Source organism: Phasianus colchicus, chromosome 1 (assembly GCF_987193195.1).
Source record: "Phasianus colchicus chromosome 1, bPhaCol1.hap1.1, whole genome shotgun sequence".
Classification (NCBI taxonomy): Eukaryota; Metazoa; Chordata; class Aves; order Galliformes; family Phasianidae; genus Phasianus; species Phasianus colchicus.
Window position 1 is genome coordinate 170,319,317 of NC_143436.1, and position 26,525 is coordinate 170,345,841.

At 46.5% G+C, this 26,525-nt stretch overlaps 2 protein-coding genes across 14 annotated transcripts in view; one reads left to right on the plus strand and one right to left on the minus strand.

Annotated features, from left to right (window-relative positions):
• The first annotated feature begins 403 nt into the window (after positions 1 to 403).
• CDADC1 (cytidine and dCMP deaminase domain containing 1) lies at positions 404 to 17,636 on the plus strand. 5 transcript variants are annotated; one of them, XM_090131891.1, is made up of 10 exons: positions 404 to 592; positions 4,253 to 4,320; positions 5,829 to 5,923; positions 7,728 to 7,905; positions 8,718 to 9,296; positions 9,757 to 9,806; positions 10,388 to 10,557; positions 11,108 to 11,297; positions 12,348 to 12,408; positions 14,256 to 17,636. In XM_090131891.1, exons 1-10 carry the CDS (start codon positions 414 to 416, stop codon positions 14,327 to 14,329), a joined length of 1,644 nt encoding a protein of 547 aa, XP_089988017.1. In that variant the 5' UTR covers positions 404 to 413; the 3' UTR covers positions 14,330 to 17,636. The 5 variants fall into 5 exon arrangements, with proteins under 5 accessions (XP_089988017.1, XP_031471485.1, XP_089988033.1 ...); XM_031615625.2 differs by lacking the exon at positions 4,253 to 4,320 and having other exon boundaries at positions 409 to 592; positions 14,256 to 17,635; XM_090131898.1 differs by lacking the exons at positions 404 to 592; positions 4,253 to 4,320 and adding an exon at positions 675 to 1,925.
• Positions 17,637 to 18,014: 378 nt separating this feature from the next.
• CAB39L (calcium binding protein 39 like) overlaps positions 18,015 to 26,525 on the minus strand; it is a 63,474-nt gene continuing 54,963 nt past the window's right edge. For all 9 annotated transcript variants that reach the window (XM_090131939.1, XM_090131932.1, XM_090131917.1 and 6 more), the window contains one exon: positions 18,015 to 19,538. In XM_090131939.1, the coding sequence (XP_089988065.1) occupies positions 19,359 to 19,538 (180 nt within the window). In that variant the 3' untranslated portion in view covers positions 18,015 to 19,358. The remainder of the gene's footprint in view (positions 19,539 to 26,525) is intronic.

Here is a 26,525-nt window from a genome sequence, read left to right on the forward strand (position 1 = left end):
GGTCTGCTGTGGTAGAACAAGCGGAAATGGTTTCAAACAAGAACAGGAGAGATTTGGACTGGTTCTAAGGAAGGGGTTTTTTACTATACGGGTGGTATGAGGCAGTGGCACAGGCTGCCCAGAGAGGTGGTGGATGCCCCATCCCTGGAGGCACCCAAGGTGAGGCTGGAGGGGCTCTGAGCACCTGATGGAGCTGTAGGTGTCCCTGTTCACGGCAGGGGAGTTGGACCGGATGGCCTTTAGGGGTCCATCCGTAGTCAAACAGCTCTATGACTATATACTGCAAAGTTTCCACACCCGCTCCCCCCCCTCCCAGCGCCCAGACGCCCCTCAGCCCCCCGGAGGCAAGCCCCGCCCACCTCCATCCCCCGCCTCCCATTGGCCGAAGCAGCCGTCCGTCAGCGGCGGTTGCCATGGGGACGCCCTCACCGCTCCGCCGCCCTGAGGGGAGGAGCGGCGGCGCTATGGGGGCGGGGCGAGCTGTGGGCACCGGCACCGATGCACGGCGCGGACGAGGAGGGGGAGGCGGCGACAGCGGCGGCGAGGGGGCCGCGAGTGAGCGCGGCGAGCACGCAGACCGACAGCATGGCTGGTGAGCGCCGCCGCGTGTCCGCCGCGAGGCGCCCTGGGGCGGGGCGCTGCGAGGGCCGAGCGGCCGCTAACGGCTGGCCTGAGCGTGCGGCCTGCGGGTGGCTGCGGCTGGGCGCCGAGGGAGCGGACAGCGACTTGTGGCCGGGATGGGTTTGGGCAGCTCCCGCACGGCGCTGCTGGGGGCTGTGAGGCAAATCCCTGCAGGAAGGCGCTGAGCTGTGAGGGGTCTGGAGCACAGATCTGATGGGCAGCGGCGGAGGGAGATGGGGTCGTTTGGATAAAAGGGAGTTGGGTGGTCGTAGCCAGAAGGTTGTCATCAGCGGCTCTGTGTCCAACTGGAGGCCGGTCGTGAATGGTGTCACACAGTGGGTCTGTCTTGGGACTGGTGCTCTTTAACGCCTTTATCAGTGGCACAGACCCTCAGCAAGTTTGTTGGTGACACTGAGCTGGGTGGTGCGGTTGACACAATAGAAAGAAGGGGTGCCATCCAGAGGGGCAGGGGTAGGCTGGAGAAGTGTTCACGTGCAGGTGTTGCACCTGGGCTGGGGGATGAACTCATTGAGGGCAGCCCTGCAGAGGACAGTGTGTGGGTCCTGGTGGGTGGAAAGCCAGCAGTGTGTGCCTGCAGCCCAAAAGGCCAACTGCATCCCGGGCTGCATCAACAGAGGGGTGGCAGCAGGGAGAAGGAGGGGATTGTCCCTCTCTGCTCTGCCCTTGTGATGCCCATCTGCAGTACTGCGTCCAGATCTGGGGCCCACAACACAGGAGTGGTGCAGAGCTGTTGGAGCAGGTCCAGAGGAGGGCCACAAAGAAGCTCATAGGGCTGGAGCACCTCTCCCATGAGGAAATGTTGAAGGAGTTGGGCTTGTTCAGCATGGAGAAGAGAAGGCTCCGGGGAGACCTCATTGTGGCCTTCCAGTACTTGAAAGGAGCTTATAAGCAGAAGGGGGACTGACTGTTTACATGGGTTGATTGTGATAGGATGAGGGGGAATGGCTTTAAAGTAAAAGATAGGAGACTTAGGTTAGATATCAGGAAAAAATTCTTTGGTCACAGATGTCACAGGCCCTGGCACAGGCTGTTCAGAGAAGCTGTGGATCCCCCATCCCTGGAGGTGTTAAAGGCCAGGTTGGATGGGACCCTGAGCAGCCTGAGCTGCTGGGTGGGAGCCCTGCCTATGACAGGGGGGTTGGAGCTTAATGATCTTTAAGGCCCTTTCCAACCTAAGGCATTCTATGATTGTTTAGTCAGAGAAGAGGAGGTTCAGGGGAGACTCAGGTCACTCTCTACAATGACCTGAGAGGAGGTTGGTGGGTGTCGGCTTCTTTTCCCAGGTAACAGCTATAAGATGTGAGCAAATGACCTTAAGCTTTGCAGGGGAGATTAAGGAAGAATATTAGGGACAATTTCTTCTCAGAAGGAGCAGTGAGACATTGGAACAGGCTGCCCAGGGAAGTGATGAAATCACCGTCTCTGAAAGTGTTGAAGAACCATGTAGATGTGGCACTGAGTGATGTGGTTAGTGGGCATGGTGGTAATGGGCTGGCGGTTGGACTGGATGATTGCAGTGGTCTTTTCCAGCCTTACTGATTCTATGATTCATGCACAGCTTTGGGCTAAGGCCTGTTGGCTCTCCTGGCAGGCAGTGGGGGCTGTGTCCTGCTGTCTCTATGAGAATCCCACTCTCTCACTGCAGTTTTGCTCTGCACGTCTTTCTGTTTTCCTTTTCCAGGTGCTTTAAGGTTATAAGGATGTCACTGATCTCTTCCTTAACGACACTCAAAGCAATGTTAGTTTTTCTATGAGACATTCAGACTTTGAACTACAGATTCCCACATTGCAAATCAGGTATAATTACATTCTGAGCCACGTCTCATGGACATCCCCACAATGGTGCCTTCAGCATCGCCCTTCACAGCTTGTGCTCCATAAACACACTCTCCCTCACTGCAGCAAGGTCTTTGACCTGCAGGAGAAAAATTGTGCCTTGTGTTTGAGGTTGGGCTATGTTAATAGGGAAATGGAGGCTTTGATGCATCGCAAAAGAGCACGCCTGGCTTTGCTCTTGTTAGCAGAGAGCAAATGAATAAAGATGCAGATACATGGAAATGCTAACTGTGACCTTCCTTCTTTCCTTTTTCATCATAATATCCTCCTGCTTCTCGTGATAAATCTATATCTATTCACAACAGGAAGCAGAGTCTGTACATTTTTCTGTTTGCTTTTCATGTGTTCAACATCTTGCACCCAGATAAGGTCCAATAAACCAATCATTCCGATTTCTTTCTGGCGTATTCTATTTGGAGTCTACTCTGTATGATAAACTGCAATTCATTTAGAAATTATGATGGTAGACATGAGATGAAATAAATTTTGCTGTTTTTTTTTAGCTTGCCATTTGGGTATTGTAAATGTGAGTGAGTGATACGGGGCTGTAACACAGATGAACTCAAATGTCATAGAATCATTGAAGTTGGAAAAGACTGCTAAGTTCATCCAGTCCAGCTGTCAGCCCATCCCCACCATGTCCACTAACCACGTCCCTCAGTGCCACATCCTCATGGTTCTTGAACACCTCCAGGGATGATGACTGCACCACCTCCCTGGGCAGCCTGTGCTGGTGCATTACCACTCGTTCTGAGAAGAAGTGTTTCCTAATATGCAACCTGAGTTTCCTCTGGTGCAACTTTAGGCTCTTATGTTAGTCCTATCACTGTTACCCGGGAGATGAGGCCAACCCCTGCCTCACCACAACCTCCCCTGAGCCTCCTCTTCTCTGGACTGAACAGTTCCCTCAGCCGCTCCCCGTAAGATCTGTGCTCCACACCCCTCACAACTTCATTGCCGTTCTCTGGACATGTTCCAGAGCCTCAATGTCTTTCTTTGTAGTGAGAAGCCCAAAACTGAACACAGTACTTGAGGTGCAGCCTCACCAGTGCTGAATACAAAGGGATGATCACCTCTCTGCTCCTGCTGCCTGCACTACTGCTGATACCAGTCAGGACGCTGTTGGCCTTCTTGGCCACTTGTGCAGTGCTGGCTCGTGTTCAGCCAGCTGTCAACTGACACCTTCTGATACTTTTCCTCTGTGAAGCTTTCCAGCCACTCTGCCCCAAGCCTGTAGCAATGCACAGGGTTGTTGTGACCAAAGACTGTTTGGTCTTATTGAAGCTTGTACAAATGGCCTCAGCCCATTGATCCAACCTGTGCTGATTCTTCTGTAGGACCTTCTTTCTCCCAGGCACATCAACACTTCCTCTTATCTTGGTGTCATTTAGTTTACTGAGGGTGCAGTGTCCATTTAAGAGAATAAAATCTGCTTATTTAAATATGGCTGACAGAATTATTTTTAGTGTTTGCTTTTAGTACAAGAGAAGACAAATCTTCACATGTGCTACTTTCTTGCTAGCAGGCATGTCTAATGGGCTCACTGTGGGCCCCTCATAGTGTTTGTGTGTGGTGAGGGGCTGTCCCCAGCTGTGCAGCCCAACAAGTGTGGGATCAGGTGGTACTGCTAAAAGAGGGCAATTGCTGCTTTCCAAAAGCCCTCATTTTGTTCTTCCCTCTGTGTGAAAAATGCTACAAAAGTACAGTCTGAAAATGGTATTCCAGTCATGGGTTGCATGCGTTTAACTGCTGTCCGAAATGTTTGGGTTCACAGCTCTGTCATTAGACTAACCTTCTCCCTTGCCAGTTGTGTGAGGCACAACTGCTTTACATCTGGAGGGTGTAAGTATTAGTGAGCAATGCAGTGCTTGCTCCTTCACAGAATCACAGAATGGACAGAGCTGGAAGGGACCTGAAGGATCATGAATCTCCAACCCCCCCCCCACCACAGGCAGGGCCACCAAGCTCCCCATTTAATACTAAACCAGGCTGCCCAGGGCCCCATTCAACCTGGCTTTGAACACCTCCAGGGATGGGGCATCCACAACCTCTCTGGGCAGCCTGTTCCAGCACCTCACCACTCTCTCTGTAAAGAACTTCCCCCTGACATCCAACCTAAATCTTCCCTCCCTCAACTTAAAACCATTTCCCCGTGTCCTGCAGTTATCTACCCTTTCAAAGAGTTGATTCCCCTCCCCTCTTTAGGCTCCCTTTAGGTATTAAAATGCTGCAGATGTAGATGTCATACTGTCATGCAGAGGGTGACAGTATAAGACCATGATGTGTGCTGGGATAGCTCTCCATGTGGTGAGCCTGAAGCTGAGTCATGAGGTATGTCTCACATTTCTGTCAGCATCTGGGAATCATTTGATAACATGAACTTAAGTTATGTGGGATCTGCTCTGCGGTTCATGCTTTCCACTTTTGAGTTGAATTACCTTGCTGCAAACATTCTAGCTTGACTTACTTTCCAGAAGTAATTTGGAATTTCTTAGAATCATAGAATCACAGAATGGCCTGGGTTGAAAAGGACCACAATGATCATCTAGTTTCAACCCCTGTGCTATGTGCAGGGTCACCAACCACCAGACCAGGCTGCCCAGAGCCACAGTCTGTCTGCTATCATAGCAGAAAGGTTGATAATATAGTTTCAGCAGCAGCAAAAGTGGAAAATGTTCTTCAGAACTTTTGTTTGTATCTGAAGAAAGCCTTTCTTTTACCTGCAGGCCAGTTAGAAAACTCTGGCAGTTGGGATTGATGTTGGGAGAAGTATATATTAAGGCATTAAAGTTGATAGTAGCTCTCATCATAAGCAAAGTCTTCCTGCATTATAATGCCTCTGTATCATTCCACAGAACAGAAACTTATGTGTTTATCTAATGAAAAGTGAGGAAATTTGTAAAATACAGAAATTGTGCCAGTTTTGTTTTTCCCTTCTGGAAGCCTGGATGTTTCTGATAGAAACAGGATCTGGTAACATAAAGGTATGGTGGAGGCAGGGTGCTGCTCAGCCAGTTAGCCACGTCTTGGTGGTCTGATCTGCTACTTGATCAGTCTAGTGGCTGGCAGCCCTGCCTATGGCAAGGGAGTTGGAACTTGGTGGTCCCTTCCAACCCAAGCCATTCTATGATTCTGTGACCTTGCCTCCATCTCTGGTTGTGTTCTTCCTAGCAAATTTATCCCCTAACCTAGGAAAGAAACATGGAATCTGGCGTGCCACTTTGGAAGGGTTGCTAGCATCTGCTCTATGGCACCCCCATGACTAGAATATACGTCTTAGTTATTAAAACAATGTAATTTTTCTTTGTAAATACTCTTTAATAACTATTTCTTTTTTCTTCTAATGGCAGGCCAAATACCCAGACTTTCTAAGGTCAATCTTTTTACTTTGTTCAGTCTCTGGATGGAGCTCTTTCCTTCTGCCGAACAACAGAAGAAATCACAGGTAAAATGTCAGAACTTACTGCTAATTGGTCTTTCTGAACAGATGCTAACAGCTTTGTAACCTAACTACTCTGTACAGAGTAGATAGTCCAGGGAAAAAAAAAAGAAAAAGCTGATAGGTTTTTTTCGAGTTTACTTAGAGGTAGAAGAAAATGTGGTGAGAGAAAAACAGCAGAACAGTTTCACAAGCTGCTGTTTGTGAAAAAACTTGAAAGGCAAGACATAACCCCAACAGATGAAGCAAACAGTAAAAATGCTGTTGGGCATTTTGAAAAGCATAACAACGGAGACGTGGTACATATTGTGCATTTCTTAGTACCCACTGGTTGTATCATTAAGATCAGCATGACTGATGATGTAGAGAGTCCTTGCAATGACAGTGTTAGTGGTTGTAGAGAAGTTTTCTTATGCAGTGAATGTGCACAGAACTGCTCAAAACGTTTGTTGATCAGGAGCTTGTAGGTAACTACCTTAGTGACAGTGTAAAGAAAGCATCCTCCAGAATGAGTCTTCTGTATAGTTGCCAGTTACAGGTCAAAGTACAGGGGTGTTTGCAGAGTGTCCCGGAACAGGGAGTCTCCATTTGTAGTCAGAGTTCTTATTATGCTCTTTAAAATGATTATTTCTTTGTGCACAGCAGACCCATGTGCTGAGACACATTGCACATATATCAACCAGGACAAGAAAAGATAGGATAATAACTTGAATGACAAGTAGTTTTCAGAGTGTTGTACTGCATGTCCCTGACTGATTGCTGCGTTTGTGAAAGAGGGGTAGATGAACACTATAGAGACTTCAAATATAGTTTGAAATTTAGTGATTCAGTTTGGAAAGGCACGTGGGTTATATGTGGGGCTTTGGTACAGCCCTATCTCTGTAACCACAGAGAAATTGAATAATTTACAGACAAGTGTTTGGGTTACAGCTGGATTGCATAACGAGATCTACATCATCAGTGGGAGAGGGAATGGCTGTTTATGAGGGTGGATAGTGGTAGGACAAGGGGGAATGGCTTTAGACTGAGACAGGGGAGGTTTAGGTTAGATATCAGGAGGAAGTTTTTCACACAGAGGGTGGTGACGCACTGGAACAGGTTGCCCAAGGAGGTTGTGGATGCCCCATCCCTGGAGGCATTCAGGGTCAGGCTGGATGTGGCTCTGGGCAGCCTGGTCTGGTGGTTGGCGACCCTGCACATAGCAGGGGGTTGAAACTTGATGATCATTGTGGTCCTTTACAACCCAGGCCATTCTATGATTATATGATCAAACTAGCCAGTATTCAGTTTCTTCACAACATGTGGGAATCCAGATGTAAAAGCTCTTGTCTATGACTTGCAGGCTTTTTCCTGTGAAGCTTATTTAGAACCACAATTCATTTCTATAATTGAAAAAACCAGAAATAAAACTAGAGAACTGATTGGATCCCAGGATGATCACGATAGAAATTGAAATCATTCAGCACTTACAGTAGCTGAGTGATTGAGAGGAGCTTTAAGTTGTAGTGGATGGAATTTTCTGTGCAGTTCTGAGTTTTATAATAGGTAAAACTATGGTCAGAAAAAAACAGGAATTGGTGACAAGTCTTGGTGTGAAGTTTGACAGAGATGCAGCACTCAGGTATTAAGATCGACGTGTAGGCACCACCACTGCTTAGTGGAAATACAGCATAAACAATATTTAATGATTCATATCAAAATTTGTACCAGGGAGGAATGTACTCCATTCCTGGTTGATGAGTGTTTCCCAGGGAGAAGCTGGAATATCCCTATGGACGTAATGCTAATAATCATGCATTGTTTTCTGTAGGTGAAGAAGAGCGGTCTGGTTGTGGTGAAAAACATGACAATTATTGGTCTTCATTGTTCCAGTACAGACCTGCATGCTGGTCAGATTGCACTCATTAAACATGGATCAAGACTTAAAAACTGTGATCTTTACTTTTCCAGAAAACCATGTTCAACTTGCTTAAAAATGATTGTAAATGGTAAGTGCTGATTGTAGTGTAGTGGGAATAAATGTTACACTTGCCATTGGTGGTGTCAGAACAGCCATTTTCTCTTTGATTATCCTAGCTGTGGGCTCTGATTGGCAGCTTATGGAAGCCTGCACTGTTATTATTTTTGACTGTATTGAATGTGCATTTCCTGAATCTGATGATCAAGATATTAGGGTTTGCTAATAAGACCATATTTCTTTCTGTAGCAAATCTTGTTTGTGGTGCCTGTTTCTCATGTGGTATGCAGTGCTGAGATTCTGACACACCCATTGCACTCTCCCAGAACAACCCTAAGCCTGATGACCAGGTCTAGATTACTACATTTTTAACTTGTCCTCTCATTGATATTAGTGGCACAGAATAAAGATTGTGCAGAAATCAGAAGGGAATACTTTTAAGTCTTCCTTCTTCCAAGTGAGATGAAGACAGATTATTCACTTCCTGATATAGGATCTGCTGATATAGCTCTGCTGTAGGTTTTAGATTTGAATTTCAGCAGCAGTTTCTATTATCATTAACTTTTTTAAGCATTGGCAATGTATCTGTTATAGGTAAGATGCCAAATAATGCTGCCACAAAGATGTTGGAACTTAAGAAATTTCTATTTTTGTTTATGATCTGGTTATCGAATCAGGTAGGCTCCTGATACTGGCTGCCATTCTTATTGCCCAGCCATACCTTATGCAGTACGTGGGGCCTTAAAAGACTAAAAACAGGATTAGACAATAATGTATTGCTTTTGAGGTTTGTGTCCCACGGTACTTCAGTGGCTCCTTTTTCTGCATTATCTTCTCTTCCAGCTGGGGTGAACAGGATTTCTTACTGGCCCGCGGATCCTGAAATCAGCTTGCAGAATGAGACATCCAATCCTGCGATGACCAGTGATGCAAAGCTCGATGCCAAAGCAGTAGAAAGGCTGAAGTCAAACAGCCGTGCTCGGGTGTGTGTGTTGCTTCAGCCCTTGGTGTACTATATGGTGCAGTTTATTGAAGAAACTTCCACCAAGCTTGATTTTATTAAAAAAATAGCAAAATCTCAGCCTGACTTTAATACTGACTTTTATACTGCGTGTAGACAAGAAAGAATTAAAGAATATGAAAGTTTATTCCTGATTTCAAATGAGGAAACACACAAGCAAATATTGATGACCATAGGACTGGAGAACCTCTGTGAAAATCCATACTTCAGCAATCTTAGGCAAAATATGAAAGATCTGGTCTTGGTCTTGGCCACGGTGGCTGCCAGCGTCCCTGTCTTTGGTTGCTTTGGATTTTACAGTAGTGAACCACAGCCAGCAAATGAAACATGCCATCAGGGTTTGCCCCAAGAGATTGCAAGGCACTGTATGGTACAAGCCATGCTGCTCGCCTACCGGACAGGTGAGTTATTACTGCAGGGAAATAGGAATGGATCTCGTGTGAGTGAGTTCCTGATTGTTTCAGTCTTGCTTCTTCTATTAAATTTCCTAGTTTGAGCAATACCATGTATTTAAGGAAGAGCAGCAATTAAGTAATAAATACGAGGTTTTGATGGTTTGCAGTCTCAGATCATCATGGTGGTCTGTATGTATTCTTGGCACGTGTGTTCCTATTTATACATATTGGTTGCTTCTCAGCGTCTGTCAAAAAATGGGCATGGCAAAATCATAAAATGGCTGGCCTTGCTGTTAAAGCACCCCCAGCTTTTGCAGTAGACTCTCAAGACTTTGAAGGTCTTGGTCTTGCTGCATTCCTTCCTCCTATCCAGAGAACAACCTTACTCTAGAATGTAATATGTTAGTACGTACATGACTTAGAAGCACCTTATTTTTTATTTACTGCTAAAATTTATGTCTTTCAGAGGATCATAAAACAGGAGTCGGAGCTATTATTTGGGCAGAAGAAAAATCAGTAAGTATTTTGAAAGTTGCCTTCTCTTGCCCTTGTATATGCTTGTATCTGCTTTGGGCTTGTGTTTCTTTTAATTTGCATATGTATAGTGGGTAAACATTTGAACCCATGTGTAAACTTGTACATGTGTGCAGTGCTGTAGAAAGCCCTGTATTTCTCACTATTTGTACCTAACTTTTCACTGCTTGTGCTCTCAGGATGAAGGGGAAATATAAATCAGTTCAGTGAGTGCCACAGTGTATCTGCCTCTTTTTAGCATGCTTGCTTCCCTAGTTGTCAGTATTTCAGGTGACCACATCCTTTACACTTTTTATTTCCACTAACAGTATGCAAAAAGGGAAGCCTTTTAGAGCCCAGTTTGGTCTGTTGTCTGTATTGCTGCAGTTTGCCTGTGTGGCTACATGGAACAGCACTGTGCAGACATGTAGCAGTTGGCTGAGTTCTCTTCTAACCTCTGTAACTTGGCGTGAACTTACAATGCTTGCATACTAAACAAAATGTGAAAGCATATATTGCACAATGCTTTGACTCAGTACTCAGTTTAAACATCTCAACATTTAATAATTTGTTTACTGTTGCAGAGAAGCTGTGATGGAACAGGAGCAATGTATTTTGTAGGCTGCGGTTACAATGCCTTTCCTGTTGGATCTGAATATGCTGATTTTCCACACATGGATGACAAACAAAAAGATCGAGAAATCAGAAAGTTCAGATACATCATACATGCTGAGCAGAACGCCTTGACATTCAGGTAATGAGTTGAGTTTTACCACCAAAAAAAAAAAAAAAGAGACGACAGTTCAGAAACAGTTTCATGACAGAAGCATGATGTCACTGTGAAGAAATGTGGCTTGCAGTGTGGACTGCAGTCCCAGTCTTGTTTATACTTATGGGACAGAGGGTGGATGTGCACAGACACAGTCAGGGTTTCTTCAGACAGAATCTAAGTGAACTTGGTTTTGAAAAGATACTCACTCCAGTGTGTGGCAGCCATCTTTCAAATATAAGCCACTGCCTCTGCTTCCTGCTAGGACCGTGCTATAACCTGAAATGTGGAAGCGTGGCAATTGTTGAGGCTCCTGACACCATATGTGATGTGTATGGAAAGGTACGAGGGGCATTTCATTCACAGGGAGTAAAACCAGACCAGGTGGTTTTGTATGCTCCTGCACTTAAGCAGGAATAAGCTGATTGTGAGAGCAGGTGCTACATAGCACAACACTTCTTTGCTTCTTCCTGTTGTCACCATTCAAAACTATCAAGATGTAAATTCTGAAGTTCTGTTTTCTGACTGCTTGTAGGTGTCGAGAAATAAAGCCAGACGAGAGAAGCATGATATTTGTGACAAAATGTCCTTGTGATGAATGTGTCCCTTTAATCAAAGGGGCTGGTATCAAGCAAATCTATGCAGGAGATGTCGATGCTGGAAAAAAGAAAGCAGATATTTCATATATGAAGTTTGGTGAACTGGAGGGTGTAAGCAAATTTACTGTAAGTATCTAAAATACATGTTGTATACAAAAACCTGTGGGTAGCATTAGTGGGAGGGTGGAGTGAGCAGTCACAGAGCTGCAGTACAGGAGTGTGCTGTTTAATCAAGTGTGAGTGGCACTGAGAGGTTGCTCTGGAACCACTGGGGAGGAGTGCTATGCCACGTCCCAGGTGGTGCCTGTTTTCTGGGATGTCATTTCCTTGCAGATTGCCATCTGACTTGTGGCTGCTTGTTGACACGGCAGTTCACCATGCTGAAGTTCTCCTCAGACCTCCGTTCTGCAGCATGGGGTGGGAGATGGCATCGTGCTTTCATAGGCCCTTCTGGTAGCTATCCAAAGAGCTGTGGTGGGTTTTGAAGGTGGCCAAGTGCACCTGTGCTCAGGGTGCTCACCATACCAAACTGCAGTCCTGTTAGTCTCGGCAGGCTTGTTTCCCCATCTCAGGGGAATAAATGGCCACACAAGCCCTAAGGGATTTTTATCCTCAAAGGAAGTGTGTGTTTGAGGGGGAGCCCTTCTTTTCTCAGCTCACAGTGAACAATAGAAAGTTACTTTTTTCTCCCCTTGCTCTTTCTTCTGTCTTCTGGAATAAGTGAAGGGTCTGGAGCACAAGTCCTATGAGGAGCGGCTGAGGGAGCTGGGATTGGTCAGTCTGGAGAAGAAGAGGCTCAGGGGAGACCTCACTGCACTCTACAACTGCCTGAAGGAGGGTTGTGATGAGGAGGGGTTTGGCCTCTTCTCCCAGGCAACAAACAGGACCTGAGAAAATGGCCGCAGAAGATGTACCAGAGGAGGTTTAGGTTAGACATAAGGAAGAATTTCTCTCAGAGGGTGGTCAGGCACTGGAATGGCTGCCCAGGGAGGTGGTGGAGTCGCCGTCCCTGGCAGTGTTCAAGAGGCGTCTGGATGAGGAGCTGCAAGATTTGGTTTAGTGCTTGTGGTAGCAGTGGTGATGGGAGGATGGTTGGACTAGATGATCTTGTAGGTCCTTTCCAACCTTGTGATTCTATGATTCCATGAAATAAACATTTTTTTCTTCTTTTACCAGTGGCAACTAAATCCGTGCCACCCTAACGCTGTTGAATTCCATGAAACCACAATGAGGGAAAGTAAGTGGTTTTTTCATTAATGTGTTTTATGACTGAAATCTGTAAGTAAGATCAAGCTTTAAACAAATCTGAATTCCTCTGGGGATTGATTTCAGTTAGTTACATTTTTCAATGAATGCTTCTCTAAACTTTTTGAATAGATGAACTGATGGTAAGTCAAAAATATAAGTTTGCTTTAACAAATGCTTGGCACTTGCACACATTACAAAATCTACTAGTGCTATTGTTAAGATCATTTCAGACTACATTACCACATTTTATGTTGTGTTCTGTAAAGACTTTAAGAGACTTGGAGTGCCGTTCTTCTCAGAAGAAATTAGACTCTGAGTCACTTAAATGAAGGAGAACTTATAGCAGTGTTTTTCAGTGAACATCTTTTCATTTTTATTTATTTTTTGCTCTGAAAGTAATGCTTCCTAATTATTTCCATGGAAACTACAACAGATATAAGAGCCCAATAACACTTTGATAGAGGAAATTCTCATCTACAAACACTATTTTTCAACAGTCAGTATGATTAGCTAAGTATTTTCATCAGCAGTGAACAAGAGCCTGCATGCTGTGCTTGTAAAAATCTGTTACCAGCAGAGGTGACCTCTATTTCACAGCTACTATGATGGCACCATTGCTGGGAAAATGTTGCCCTTGCAGCCTGTCTTTCATCAACAGATGGAAGTCAGAATGTGTCTAATCTGGACTACAAAATGGGTGTAGTAGGACTGTCCAGCCAAGGTTGGCAATTTGCAGTCTTCATACTGGAGCCTGGTGTTATTGTGTTGCAAAATAAAATTTGTCTTCTCTGGAATTTCAAGCCTTCAGCTTAGTCAACGTCGCAATGTAGCAGTTACAGTGTTATGGTTTTTCTGAGCTCCAGGAAATCCAGAAGGATCACCACTTTCCTATCCCAAAAGACAGCATACATCACTTTGTGTGCTGAGGGCTGCATCTCGAACGTTCACCAAGTATCAGTGAATGTCAGTGGGTGCAGTTTTTTCTGCATGGAGAGATTCAGTGACACACCTTTGCTTCATCTTCCTCGTGAGATGCATTTTGTCAGAGTGCCCCGCTGCAGCCGTCTGTCACACAGCAACAAAATGTAATGGGATATTGGTGGGAAAGTTCATCCTTTACTGCCACACCTCCAACATCCACCTCTGACGTGGTGGGCCAGCATAGCAAGATAGGAGGCATTACTTTTGGGGCAGCTGTGGTACTGTCAGCCACCAGTCCTCAAAATGCTTCTCAGCCTAGGTGAAAACCATGTGGAAAAGTAAATTAAAAACAATTTCTGTGCTTCAAGCAGAAAAGGTGGAGAGCTGGCAGTAGCTCCAAGCTATGAGCACTGTGCTAAGAGGGGGTGTTTTTGTAGCACATGAATAGCTACATACCACAAGCTAATTCCTAACAGGTAGAGAGCTGTGGAGAAGTCTCTTCCCAGCAATTTCCTTACAGGTCGTGGGAAGAAAGAAAGAGGGAATGCTTCAGGGTAGTGTTTAGTAATCATTGCATAATGTCAGGGTGTGTTCGTCCCTCTGTGTCCTCATGGGTTTCAGCTGAAGAAAGATTCACCCTGTGGTATCTTTTGTCTGACACCTTTTTAATGGTTAATTTCTCTAACAGTGTTTCCCTTGGGATGGCATGCTTCCGTTCTCAACACTGAACTGTTCTAATTTGCTCTCCTTCTGCAATACACGTTCCTCTCGCAATGACTATTGCGTGATCCCTTCATGGGAAAGAAGAGAACCTCTCCCACCTCCACCCAGTGTTACTGCAGTGTGCCTGTATGCGTTGAGTATTTAGACTATGCTTCCTCTTGCATTTACATTTCACTTTTGTTTTTTCTCTAGATGGAGTTCAGAAGACAAAATCGGTAGATGATCAGCAGCACCAGAGCAAGAAGCTGTGTCTTGGTCACTACTGAATAATCACTTAAGCACTCCTGCATTCTTGCTCTGTACTTTTTATAACGCAGCCTGTTTGCACTTTCAAATAACGAAGGATTTTATTTATTGTTTGGAAAGTGATTTTTAGAATAACTTTATTTATGATGCCTTGAACGTTTTACAGAATTACTTGAAGGTCTTTTTAATTTACAAGTTCCTGGGGAAAAAAATGCTGCTTGTATTTTCTATGAAAGTAATTGGGTGGCAAATAATTGTTAATGCATAAGAACAAATGCAGAAATTTGTTGCTGGTGTATCAGAGGAATAATAAAATGTTCTCTCTTTGCTTGGTGTAGGGATTGAGGGAATGGATTTCTAAGTTCTGGGTAAGCAGAATGTAGAAATAAGCTGTGGTTCAAGTAGAGTACTCAAAGGAATCTCCAAGAAAACAGTAGATAAGTCATCTCTTGTAACCAGCCCAGTTCCTCAAAGTGGCCTTTGCTTCTCAGTCCGTTTGTATAATGGAGACACTGCCACTGGGACATAATGGTTGTTAGAGAAGTGATTTGGAGATTGTTTGTCTCTCATACATCACTTCTTCCAACTACCATAGCAGCACAGCTGTTCTCTTCTGTGGTACTTGCATTGCTGTGGTGTGTTCTTTGTGCTTCCTCAAGCACATCCCATCTGAATTAATCTAGACCTTTGCTTCCATCCTGAAAACCCTGGAAGGAGAATGGTGTCCTAAGATTCGGCTTAGTTTCAATTTGTTCCTTGCAGGCTTTGGATAGCAAAGCCGTGATGGGACAGCATGCAAAGCAGTGTTAACATAGCATTAACTGCAGGGAGACTGTTCTCACCCAGTCTGGTCCTACAATTTAAAGTAGGGTTTTGATGTTCAGAACTGCAGCAAGGAGCTGAGATTCCTTACGGCCCATCAGATAACTTCATATCAGAATTGGGAAATGCTTGTATCCTCTTACCACCATGAGAATTTGCTCTTACTAAAGGCTGGAGGAAGGCTTTCTCTCAGTTTAGTGAAACTGAAGACAGCCTTGGGCGAGAGGTGAGAGGTATGTGCAGTCAGCAGCAGAAATCTTGCCAGGCAAGTGGCTGATCTACCACCACTGCTGTCCTTTCCCAGGACCAGGATGAAAATATGACCCTGTTTGTCAACCAAAGGAAGGATGGTGAAATCCACTTTTTGCATCACACCTCAAAAATTTGCACAATAGCTCATGAGGAAGTATCTGATCTGCCACTTGCTGACTGAACTACCACCAGCTCTTGTGGTCCACAGCACAGGGCCTGAGATCCTGGACCAGCAGGTCCAGCTGCAGGAGATCTGTGCCTCTGTCAGACAGGGAGTCCAGCTTGGGCCTGGGGAGGGTGTTCCTGTTCTGGATGTCAAGCAACCCTCCCAAACTGATTTTTGTCCTCTCATAAATTTCATGGCTTATAACTTCCACTCAAGTTCGAAGTTGGATGTTGGTGCTTCGTAAGCAAGACAGTCATTATAATCTGTTTTCAATCAAATATTTTACTTTGTCATACTGTTTTCCTTCCATTTCTTGTAAGCATCCTGTGTAAGAGTGATTACTCTTGGCTTTTTCTACAGATTAGAAGAACACTGTCTAGATTAAAGCACCCCCGTACCCTGACACCTTCATGTTTCCATCATCCATCGGCAGTGCTCTCCTGCTTGAGGGAGAAGCAGGGAAAAAATAGGTGCAGGTTTAAGGCCTCTTGAGGTTTTATCCTCATCAGTCAGCTGGTATCGGAGCAGGATAAGTCTATGTCTTTATGAGAATGGCTGAGATGGAAAAGTCCCTGAAAGGTGGTGGGTGGCCTGGGTACAGGGAGAGGCAAATCACGATGTACGCATCAAATATTACACATGTTAAATAACTGCACTGCAGTGGATGCTGCTGGTAGCCTTCATGAGGAGTTATGATTTTACCTTCAGTTTTTATTGGTTTTTTAAAAGGGATTTTTGTACAAAACTTTCTGTGAAACTTGGAATTGCTTTTAAGGCTGAAGGCTTGCAAGTCTGACCTGCTGTCACGCTGTCTTTGGACAGATTCCTCCAGAGGTTCACAAATGTCCCTAGGCTCTGATGATCTGTGTAACTCTGCTTTGTTTCCTGCTGGGATTGCAGAGTAGGAAGAACGTGAGCAGGGGTTTCTCCTGACCCACAGACTGTGCAGGCACTGCTGTGCATCTCATCTGCTCGCCCAGGGGAGGCATGCGAGGTCGGGCATCTCCTGTTGTGCTTCTGCAAATGAACTGTAGGGTGTGTGTTTCTTACATCAAAGGAAAAATGTATTTAAAGTTAAGAAATGTAAAAGCTATATATTTTATATAGACGTATGAAATTTCTGTACGCATTTTGGGTCTCTTTGGTTCATCTCAGAGCAGTCTTTCCAATTGCAGGTATGAGCTGCTGCTAACAGTTTGGCCTCTTGACCAAGAATTACAGAAATTCTCTGCTAATTGTTTGCCTTACAGCAAAAGATGTTTTCTGCTAATAAATGATTCTGGCAGTAAGTACTGAAGTGTATTGCTGAGCTTCACATCGAACGTGGCTTTCATTGCCTGGATCCAATAAGTGACATCGCCTGGAGACTGGAAGGGCAAAGCAGGCAGATGGTTTTGGTCAATTTCTAACAGATGCAGGTGGTCGTGTCACTAATGAAGGTGGTCACCGTGCCACATATGTGGAGCTGACTGTTCTGCACAGCAAGGGAACTGCAGAGAGGGGTTGACAAACACTGCACTGATCGTCCTTGGGCTCCTCCTGCTTAGCAGGCTGCGCAGTGCCAGTTCCGCAGCCCACATACGTGGCACGGCCGGCCACCTGGACAGAGCATTTTCAGACACGGGGCAAAATGCGCTGCTCTGCGTGCTGCAGTTCTGCTCTCTTACAGAAGGTGGTAGCACTCAGTAGCTTCCCTCGGAACTGCCACTCCGCTGCCAGCTCCCACCCGCTCTCCCGTTGCAGCATTCACACAGCTGACAGCTTCAAGTCAGGGCTGCTCCCTCCTGACTCCTGGCACGGCTGCGGGGTGGGCGGTGGAACGGAGAGCTGCAGCCCTCGCTTCCTCCCGCTCCTCTCCCAGCACTGAGTTCAGTCCTGCAGCCACAGCTCCCCCACGTGCCGATCTCGGGGAAATGCGGAGCTGTTGGAGCGGCGCCCAGGCCGTGAATGAGTGAACCGATGGAAATGGCAAATTCCATCTTCAGCTCGAAGACCCCGTCTTTATTTAACTATGGGCGTGCCCTCCCCTGCTGTGATACAGCAGCACGGTGCTTGATGTCTCATTCACCCTTTTTTTTGCTTCTTTCAAAAAGCTATGCAGGTTGAGCTTGGAGCTGACCCAGCCAAGAGGTGTGTTGGCAATATCCGGAGTCAGGAGAAGTTCCTTGTGCAACAAACTGCAAAGAACCCAAGAAGTCCTTTCAGTGTAAGACCAACCCCTTCTTCCTCTTTTCCCACACGCATGAACTTCCCACCAGCCCCTACTGCTGTGCTTGGATGGCCGCCATCACAGAAGGCAGAGAATGGCACGTTCTGCTCACACCAACAGTGGGTATCACCTCTCCTCATGCTGCAGCCAGACCACAGCACGAGGTGCCAGGAGAAGGGCAGAAAGAATTTGGCACCACGCAGCCTCGCTCTCCCGGAGGGCAAGAGGGGAAAAAAAAAGACAACAGTCATAGAGATACAGCTTACTTGGTAATCATGCCTTTAATAGCTTGTAAATATTTTCTTTTTAAATTCCAGGCAACTAAGATGTGCTTTTTTTGTGTGTATATCTGACATCTGGAAAAAAAAAACAAAAAACAAAAAACAAAAAAACAGTACAAACCCATGAATCCACAATCTTTTCAGTTTCATCCCTTTTCTATAGCACATAAATAAAAGTCACCCCAATATACAACAGTTTTATGAAGGAAAAAGCCTTGCTCCATTTTCACAATTCAGTTGGCCTTTCTATCTGTAGCATTAGTGCCAGCTTTGGCTGCAAAACAGCCTTACAACAAACAGGACAACTCAGGACTTCAGCTGGCAAGAACAACTCAAGACATTTCCACTCCTTGCTCTCAAACTCCACATCCCGATGAAGCCCCAGAAAACACCTTCAATCCCACTGAGAAAAGACCCCGCACTGTCCCAACACACCCAGGAAACACTGTTTGGATCACAGAGCTTATTCAACTTTGAATGTGAGCAGTGCAATGATTGCCCGTGCGGAACCTGAATCCACGTGTGAATGACCGGGGATAGAAAACACCAGGTAAGCAGCAGCCTTTGGGATGCTCCAAGGCCTCAATGTGAGCACCCAGCTGACACTCTCAGCTTTGAGAGCAGCTTCCAGCAGCCACACGGCAGCTCACACTGAGGCCAAACCTCACCAACAGAGGTGCTCTCACTTTCCTCCAGCTGGGCACCCTGCAGTGCGCGATTCTGCCCAGCCAGGTGCCTTCATCCACCTCCCCAGCACAGACTGAACAGAAAACCTCTGATCTAGGGTTAAAGAAAGCTTAAAGACAAGAACACAAAAGCAAAGGAAAAACGTGACTGTTTTGGCTAAAAAACCAGAATCTGTAACTGCAGCTAACTCCAGAGACAAATGTACTCTTTCACAGTCGTGTGTGTGTGTGCAGCACTCAAACTAAGTCACAGCTATGGGTGCAGAGGGAAAGCATCGGCACACAGGAGCTCCTCACGCGCTCCCCAGCACGCGAGGCTGCCCACAGAGATAAGCTAGGAGGTCTGTCCTCCTTGAGCACAAATGGAAATCTGGCAGAGCGGCTTCTAGTGCAGAGGGATTCTAAACTGACATAAATAATTCTAGTCTCGATTAAAAATAATATATTATTCTAGGTTGGTTTTTCTTTTAGTTTTCATGTAAAACCCCTATACTCTTGACATCTAGGAACAAAGACAAAATAAAAAACCCAGGCACTTGCCGTGCCTTCTCAAGCACTATTGTGGTGTTTAAGGGACACTGAGGAACTTAACAAATGAGATTAATGCCTACAGTGGAAAATGAGTGGAGCTTTTTATGCCGTCGGCTTCTTCAAGTCTCGGATTTGCTTGATCAGGTAGTTCTTCTCATCAGTGAACTGCTCGTCATCCGTCCTCTCTTTCTGGAAATTGCTCAGAAACTCGATGAGCTTGGGTTGGTTTTTCAACAGGATCTCCACAATGGGCTGCGTTTTGTTTGGACTGGCCACAAAAACCTGCATGCACACAAAGCAGGAACGGCAAGGAGAGAAGAGGGAGAGGAGCCGTCAGTCACAGCGCTGCCCCGGCCACAGCTCCCCAGCCATGCAGGCTGGCAGAGCAGCACTGCACACACCTTGTCACAGGGCACAGAGCTACAGACATGTTGGTTCAGTGCAACCTGGAGCAAAGCTGTGCCTGCGTGTGCTGTCATTTCCCCTCCGTTTTACTCTTTGTTGATAAAGTGCTTGATTGCAAACCCAGCTGTTGAGAGCAGGCTATCCTTCCTCAGCCTCCCCCACGTGCAAGTCTTACGACATTCGTTAATTATAAGTAGAATGGAAAAGCTCCGTGTCAGCTTTGATATCCTTTCCATACTAACCCAGGCCTAAAATTAGCCTTGCCAGCTTTGTTTTGGTTTGGAAGACACGTCAGAGGCTCTGCTTCCCCTGGCCTAATCCGATCCCAGCAGCGTGGAAATTTACAGCAGGCGGAGCAATGCTGTGGGTGCACCCAGCTCTGGTCTGCCTTCAGCGGGGCCGAGCAGGGAGGCGGGCCATCCTCAGGGAAATTCTTCACTCAGAGGCCCTGGCACAGCTGCCCAGAGAAGCTGTGGGTGTCCCACCCCTGGAGGCACTCAAGGCCAGGTTGGATGCGGCCCTGGGCAGCCTGAGCTGCTGGCTGGCACAGCCCATGGCAGGGGGTTGGGACTGCACGGGCTTTGAGGTCCCTTCCAACCCAGACTACTCAATGGCTCTGTGACAGGACACCCAGACACTCACCAGCACTGTGGGCTCTTGTCAAATAATCACTTGCTAAGGCTTAGCTGAGCTGCTCTCTCATTTTCCCCCTTGTAAAACCCATAGCTCTGAACATCACCCCTGCACTGATGCTTTCGCATTTTCTCCAGCAGACTGACAACAGGAACTCAAGGCCAGCAGTGCCAGGACCCAAGGAGGCCAAGGAGATGGGGGCTCAGCCAGCACGCCCCGCAGGAGCCCCCGAGGAGCTCCCATGTGGGCTGGTGCTGAGGTTGCCATGGCTGGTCAACAAAACAGTGCTGAGCATTTGTGCAATGACACAAATAACTTGAACTATTCGCTACCCAACGAGAAGAAATTAAGGATGGACAGAACTGGAAAACAGCCAGTTTCCCTTCGAGCTTGTTCAAACCAGAATAAAAACAAACATCTGCTGACAGCACGGAATGGCATTTTGTCCAGACCAGTGCAGGCATCACCACTGCTCAGCCCAGCTCACGGCTCCAGCAGGTTTCCTCTCCTGCCTTTTTGCCCACATGCAGACATGGGCTATGTCCTGCCACGTGGGAATTGCCTGCATGCAGTTGTGTTAAATGAGGTGCAATGCACACAGTGACCCGCGCGTGGCCAGGCTCTGGTCCCTCTGCAATGAACAGGGACATTTACAGCTTTATGCCACATACAGCTTCCCAACAGCCGCACCCACAGCCAGGACTCCCAGGGATCCCTTCGGGGCAGCCACCCCATGGTAACAGCAGTCCTGCATGGTGCTCCAGTCCTTCACAAAGCAACGTCTGGCCAGGGACACTTCTGTGTCCAAGAGGGCCAATGGTATCCTGGCATTAGAAATAGTGTGGCCAGCAGGAGCACAGAGTTAATCATCCTCCTGTACTCAGCTCTGGTGAGGCCAGAGGGAGTGGCTGAGGGAGCTGGAATTGTTTAGTCTGGAGAAGAGGAGGCTCAGGGGAGACCTCACTGCACTCTACAACTGCCTGAAGGAGTGCTGTGATGAGGAGAGGTTTGGCCTCTTCTCGCAGGCAACAAACAAGACCCGAGAAAATGGCCGCAAGTTGTACCAGAGGAGGTCTAGGTTAGACATAAGGAAGAACTTCTTCAGAGAGTGGTCAGGCACTGGAATGGCTGCCCAGGGAGGTGGTGGAGTCGCCGTTCCTGGCAGTGTTCAAGAGGCGTCTGGATGAGGAGCTGCAAGATTTGGTTTAGTGCTTGTGGTAGCAGTGGTGATGGGAGGATGGTTGGACTAGATGATCTTGTAGGTCCTTTCCAACCTTGTGATTCTATGATTCTGCCAGCCCCTGGGCATTTGCTTTGCAGCTACCCCACACATGACAGACTGTCGATAAAACACTGCTGGCTGCAACAGCTAGGGAGGTTCAGGTTGGAGATTAGGAAACATTTCTTCTCAGAAAGAGTGGCAATGCACTGGCACAGGCTGCCCAGGGAGGTGGTGGAGTCTCTGTCCCTGGAGGTGTTCAAGAACCATGAGGATGTGGCACTGAGGGACGTGGTTAGCAGGCATAGTGGGACAGGCTGATGAGATGTTCTTAGAGGACTTTCCCAACCTTAATGATTCTGTGATTCTGTGAACACAATATTCCTTCCCTTGCAAAGAATGTTGATATTTCTGCTATTGATCTGTTGCTTTCCCACAGTTTGAGAAATAAAGAGGCTGGAGATGTAAATCTGAAAGCACTTGGCTGTTACCCACCCTGTGCCTGAGGTTCCATAGTACAAATGCTCAGCTCTGGCTCAGCAACAGCAGCCCTGCACCCAACCCACACTGATGGAGGCCAGAAACATCCAGCACCTGGGCTGGGAGAAGCCCCAAGGCACCTGGACAGCTTCCTTTGAGAAAAGCAATGCACAAACCTGCAGGCAAGAGTGAGGAAAACAACCCAACAGGATGCTGCTGCAAGTTTCTCATTCTGGAGTTCAATTCCCACTCTATGACCATCAGATAGAACTTAGAGGTTTCAGTGGTAAACCAGCATTTCAAACTTGTTCAATAATGGGTATTACCAAAGTCAATAAGAACTTAGTTTAATAGAGGATGTCACATCCTGTTTCTCCCACTGCTCGATTACTTATGGATTATTGTTGTCTTCCCTTTGCAAAGCTGCCAGACTGAACCTTCACACACACCACTCTGACGGACCGTCCTGCTCAGTGTCAGTGGGGACTCACAAAAAGAGAAAGTTAGGCGACCAGAAAATTCCTGAGATGCCATTCAATGCCACAGCCAAGCAAAGAAAATCAATTCTGCAAATACTGACTAAGCAGCTTCACGCAGCCCAGGATTGGGACCCCTGTATGGCTCTGCTTGTAAATGGGCCCCCCATTCAGAGCTCTGCATTGTCATAAGGATGGAGATCAATCTCTGTAAACAGCAATCATTATGAATGCCTGCTGGAACATTTTCACTGAAATGAGGTTTCACTGAAGCTAGAACACTTCAGAGAAAGTTTCCTTCACCCATGGCTTTATTATAAGGGACTTCATTCTGACACATGAGAGACCTAAAACAAAGAGTATTCATATAAAAATTCCAACCCTAAAAATAGCCCTTTCAGCACAGTTCTGTTTAGTGAATATATTTAACAGGACTGGAATGAAAAATCAACTGAGAAAAACTTGCCTGAAGTGGAACTCTTACTCTCTTCTGCATGAGAAGTCATACACCAAAATCACTCAGAGAATCTACCCTCACTTCCTTAGGAGGAAGTTTTTCACACAGAGGGTGGTGATGCACTGGAACAGGTTGCCCAAGGAGGTTGTGGATGCCCCATCCCTGGAGGCATTCAAGGCCTGGATGTGGCTCTGGGCAGCCTGGTCTGGTGGTTGGTGACCCTGCACATAGCAGGGGGGTTGAAACTACATGATCATTGTGGTCCTTTTCAACCCAGGCCATTCTATCACTGTAAGAACCAGCAGCCATCGCCACCCAGCAGAGACAAGAAGGACACACTGTCACACACCTGGCTTCAGGCTCAGACCCAGAGAACAGAGTCAGGACACCCCATTACGTGCCTGTGTGCAGAGCAGGCTGCAGCAGGCAGCACCGCATGCGCATGAAAGGGAATGGAGGAACGAAACCGAGGTCACAAAACACAGTGTACTCACTCTATTTTTAGATGTACACAGTAAAATATATCTTGCTATATGTCTGCTTGAGAACAAGGATTACATAATCCCAACTTGCTACTCCAGGGTGTTTCCCTGAAAATAACCTATTTGTTTGCATCAAGCCTTTATCTGTAAATGCACTGGGTAACACGGTGACCTGTACCACACTCGTGTACATCTGAAGCTGTGCTCTCCCCTTTCAGCAAGCAGGCAGAAGGCTCTGCTCACAGCTTCACAAATCCACCAAAGGAGCTGCAGAGCCTTCCCCACTATTTGCTCCTCAGAGTGTGAATGCTCAGGGCTGACACCTCTTCATGGGAGCAGCACAGAGAGAGCTGGTGCCTGCCAAAGCCCTCCGCCCCAGGGGACCCCACTGGGCTGTTTTCTGAGGGAGAAGGAAGAAGGTGGGGTGAGTTAGCCTTTCCTAAGGAGTCTATTTGATTGGAAGGCCACAGCCAGAGGTTTGTGGTCAACGTCTCTATGTCCAGGGGTCCATCCTGGAACTGGTACTCTGAAACATCTCTATCAGTAACAGAGACAGTGGGATTGAGTGCACCTTCAGCAAGTTTGCTGATGACACCAAGCTGTGTGGTGGAGTTGATATGACAGAAGGAAGGGATGCCATCCAGAGGGACCTGCACAGGCTTGAAAAGTGGAATTATGTGAATCTAATGAGGTTCAACACAGCCAAGTGCAAGGTGTGGTACGTGGGTCAGGGAAATCCCAGATTCCTGCAGACTGGAAGAACTGAGAGCAGCCCTTCCAAGGACTCAGGGGTCCTGGTGGACAAAAAGTTGAACATGAGCCAGTGGTGTGTGCTCGAAGCCCAGAAGGTCAACTGTATCCTGGGCTGCATCAAAAGAGGGGTGGCCAACAGGGAGAGGGAAGCGATTGTCCCCCTCTGCTCTTGTGAGGCCCCGTCTGCGGTACTGCATCCAGATCTGGGGCCCCAAGCTCAAGAAAGATATGGAGCTGTTAGAGTGGGTCCAGAAGAGGGCCACAAAGAAGATCAGAGGGCTGGAGCACCTCTCCTGTGAAGAAAGGTTGAGGGAGTTGGACTTGTTGAGGCAGGAGAAGAGAAGGCTCTGGGAAAACCTCATTGTACCCTTCGGGTACTTGAAGGGAGTGTATGAACAGGAAGATAATCAACTTTTTACACAGGTAGTCAGTGATAGGACAAGTGTGGGAATGGTTTTAAAATAAGAGATATTTAGGTTAGATATCAAGGGGAAGTTCTTCCCTGAAAGGGCTGTGAAACCCTGGCACAGATGCCCAGAGAAGCTGTGGGTGCTCCATCCCTGGAGGCACTCAAGGCCAGGCTGGATGAGGCCCTGGGCAGCCTGAGCTGCTGGGTGGCACTGCCATGGCAAGGGGTTGGAATTGGATGGGCTTTGGGATCCCTTTCAAACCAAGCCATTCTATGAGATACTGGCTAATCCCCCCCACACACACCCCATGGGACATCCAGCTTTATATAACCAGCAGCCTTCAGGGTGATACTGCAAGGCAGAAGTTCCATTTTGCTCTGGCAACAGGAGGAAGAGGAAGAAGCTGGCAGGAAGATCAAGCATGTCCTGGGTGGAAAATGGAAGCAAGCACTGCAAGAAGATACTGTCTATCCTCAATTTCCCATTCAAAGCACCCCAGCTGAGTAGAATGTGCTTAGGTCAAAAAGAAGCACTGGTATTTTCAACACAACCTGCCAAGTATTTTTGCACTTGAGGTGCTCATCATTCCAGTCTCTCATAGAATTCTGAATCCCCAAACATTAGAAATTGCCTCATGGACTCACATCTCTTTTCTTTCTTTCTTTTTTTGGTTGGCTGCAGCATAGGAGAGTTAGAACCCGAATGCTTACAAAACAAGCACTTTTTCATTTCAAAGGTGTCTAACTGGTGAAACATCTACATCAGGAAATTTAAACCTAAATCTTTTGGCAGCTCAGTCAGGGCAGCAATACCCACTTTTCAGCAGACCTTTGATTTCAAATCACTGTGGGCATTATGGTGTAATTTCAACCAGGCTGTGGAGGTATTTTGTGAGCACAATCTAAAAATGCAGGCACAGTTTAAAATTTATGAGATTAAAAGCTAAGGACCAGAGTTTTCTCCCAATTACACTGGCACAGAATTATTACAGTTGATAAGAGATGTGGCTCAGGGACACTAACCCAGAAACAGTGAGCAGGGACACTGCAGAACAAGGCACAGGAACACAGCAGTGTTTTCCCATTCTCCTGAATACTTAAGGACTGCCCTTAGTAGTTCTCCAGCAATTCGAGTTCAATTTGAAAAGTGAAGTGAGAGGAAAATGCTCTTTGTCCTCTACAAAACTAATTCACAACAGAATTTTCTATAACATATTTTATACCTCTCCTGTCCACCTGGGAGAAGCTGAATGCAGATAAGCCAGCCCCTCCCAGTCACGGAGCTTTGCCTCACCTCTAGAGTTACTCTGCTGTGCTGCTGCTGTGATAAACAAGCAATTTCCAGCTGATGGGGTTCTGCTCTGAGTCTGCAATTCCCACACAATGAACACTGAGCATACAAGATAGCACAAGGCACTGCTTTAATGCTTTTGATGGGTACTGCTGGAAAAACACAGCAACATCCCACAGAGGATAGTATCTGAGGACAGAGTTTGGTGCTTTGAACTGAAAAGACATAATGTCACCATCATGCACTGTTTATTTTGCTCAGCATGATGTCCACGGTGTAGCAACTGCAAGAGGTGGAGCAAAGCTGAGTCTACAATCCCTGCACTGTAATGGAAATGCAACATGAGCTGTGGGTGAAGGAGAAGGAAGAAATGGGAAGGCAGAATGGGAGCAACAGCAACGAGTGACACAGTTGCACACTGGAGTCATTTTGAATTATTCAAAATCCTTTCACATATTTCTCAAAATAGTAAATTCAGCTCTTCCCAAGGCCTAGGCCATGTCTATCATTAATTCAGGACCAGCATGTCCTGAATGTGTTTCATGTGTTTCATACATACAAATAAGGCATTTCTTCACAGAATGGCAAACAGAGCACAGTCCTCTGAACCTTTCCTTCACAGGCATCTCAAAGCTGCAAGTGTTTTGAGCCTGATTGCTCTCAT

Coding starts and splice junctions, on each gene's coding strand:
- CDADC1 (XM_090131891.1), top strand. CDS start 414: ATGGGGACGCCCTCACCGCTCCGCCGCCCTGAGGGGAGGAGCGGCGGC. Junction 4,321..5,828: donor CTGCTTTACATCTGGAGGGT/GTAAGTATTAGT, acceptor TTCTAATGGCAG/GCCAAATACCCAGACTTTCT. Junction 12,409..14,255: donor TGAAACCACAATGAGGGAAA/GTAAGTGGTTTT, acceptor TTTTTTCTCTAG/ATGGAGTTCAGAAGACAAAA.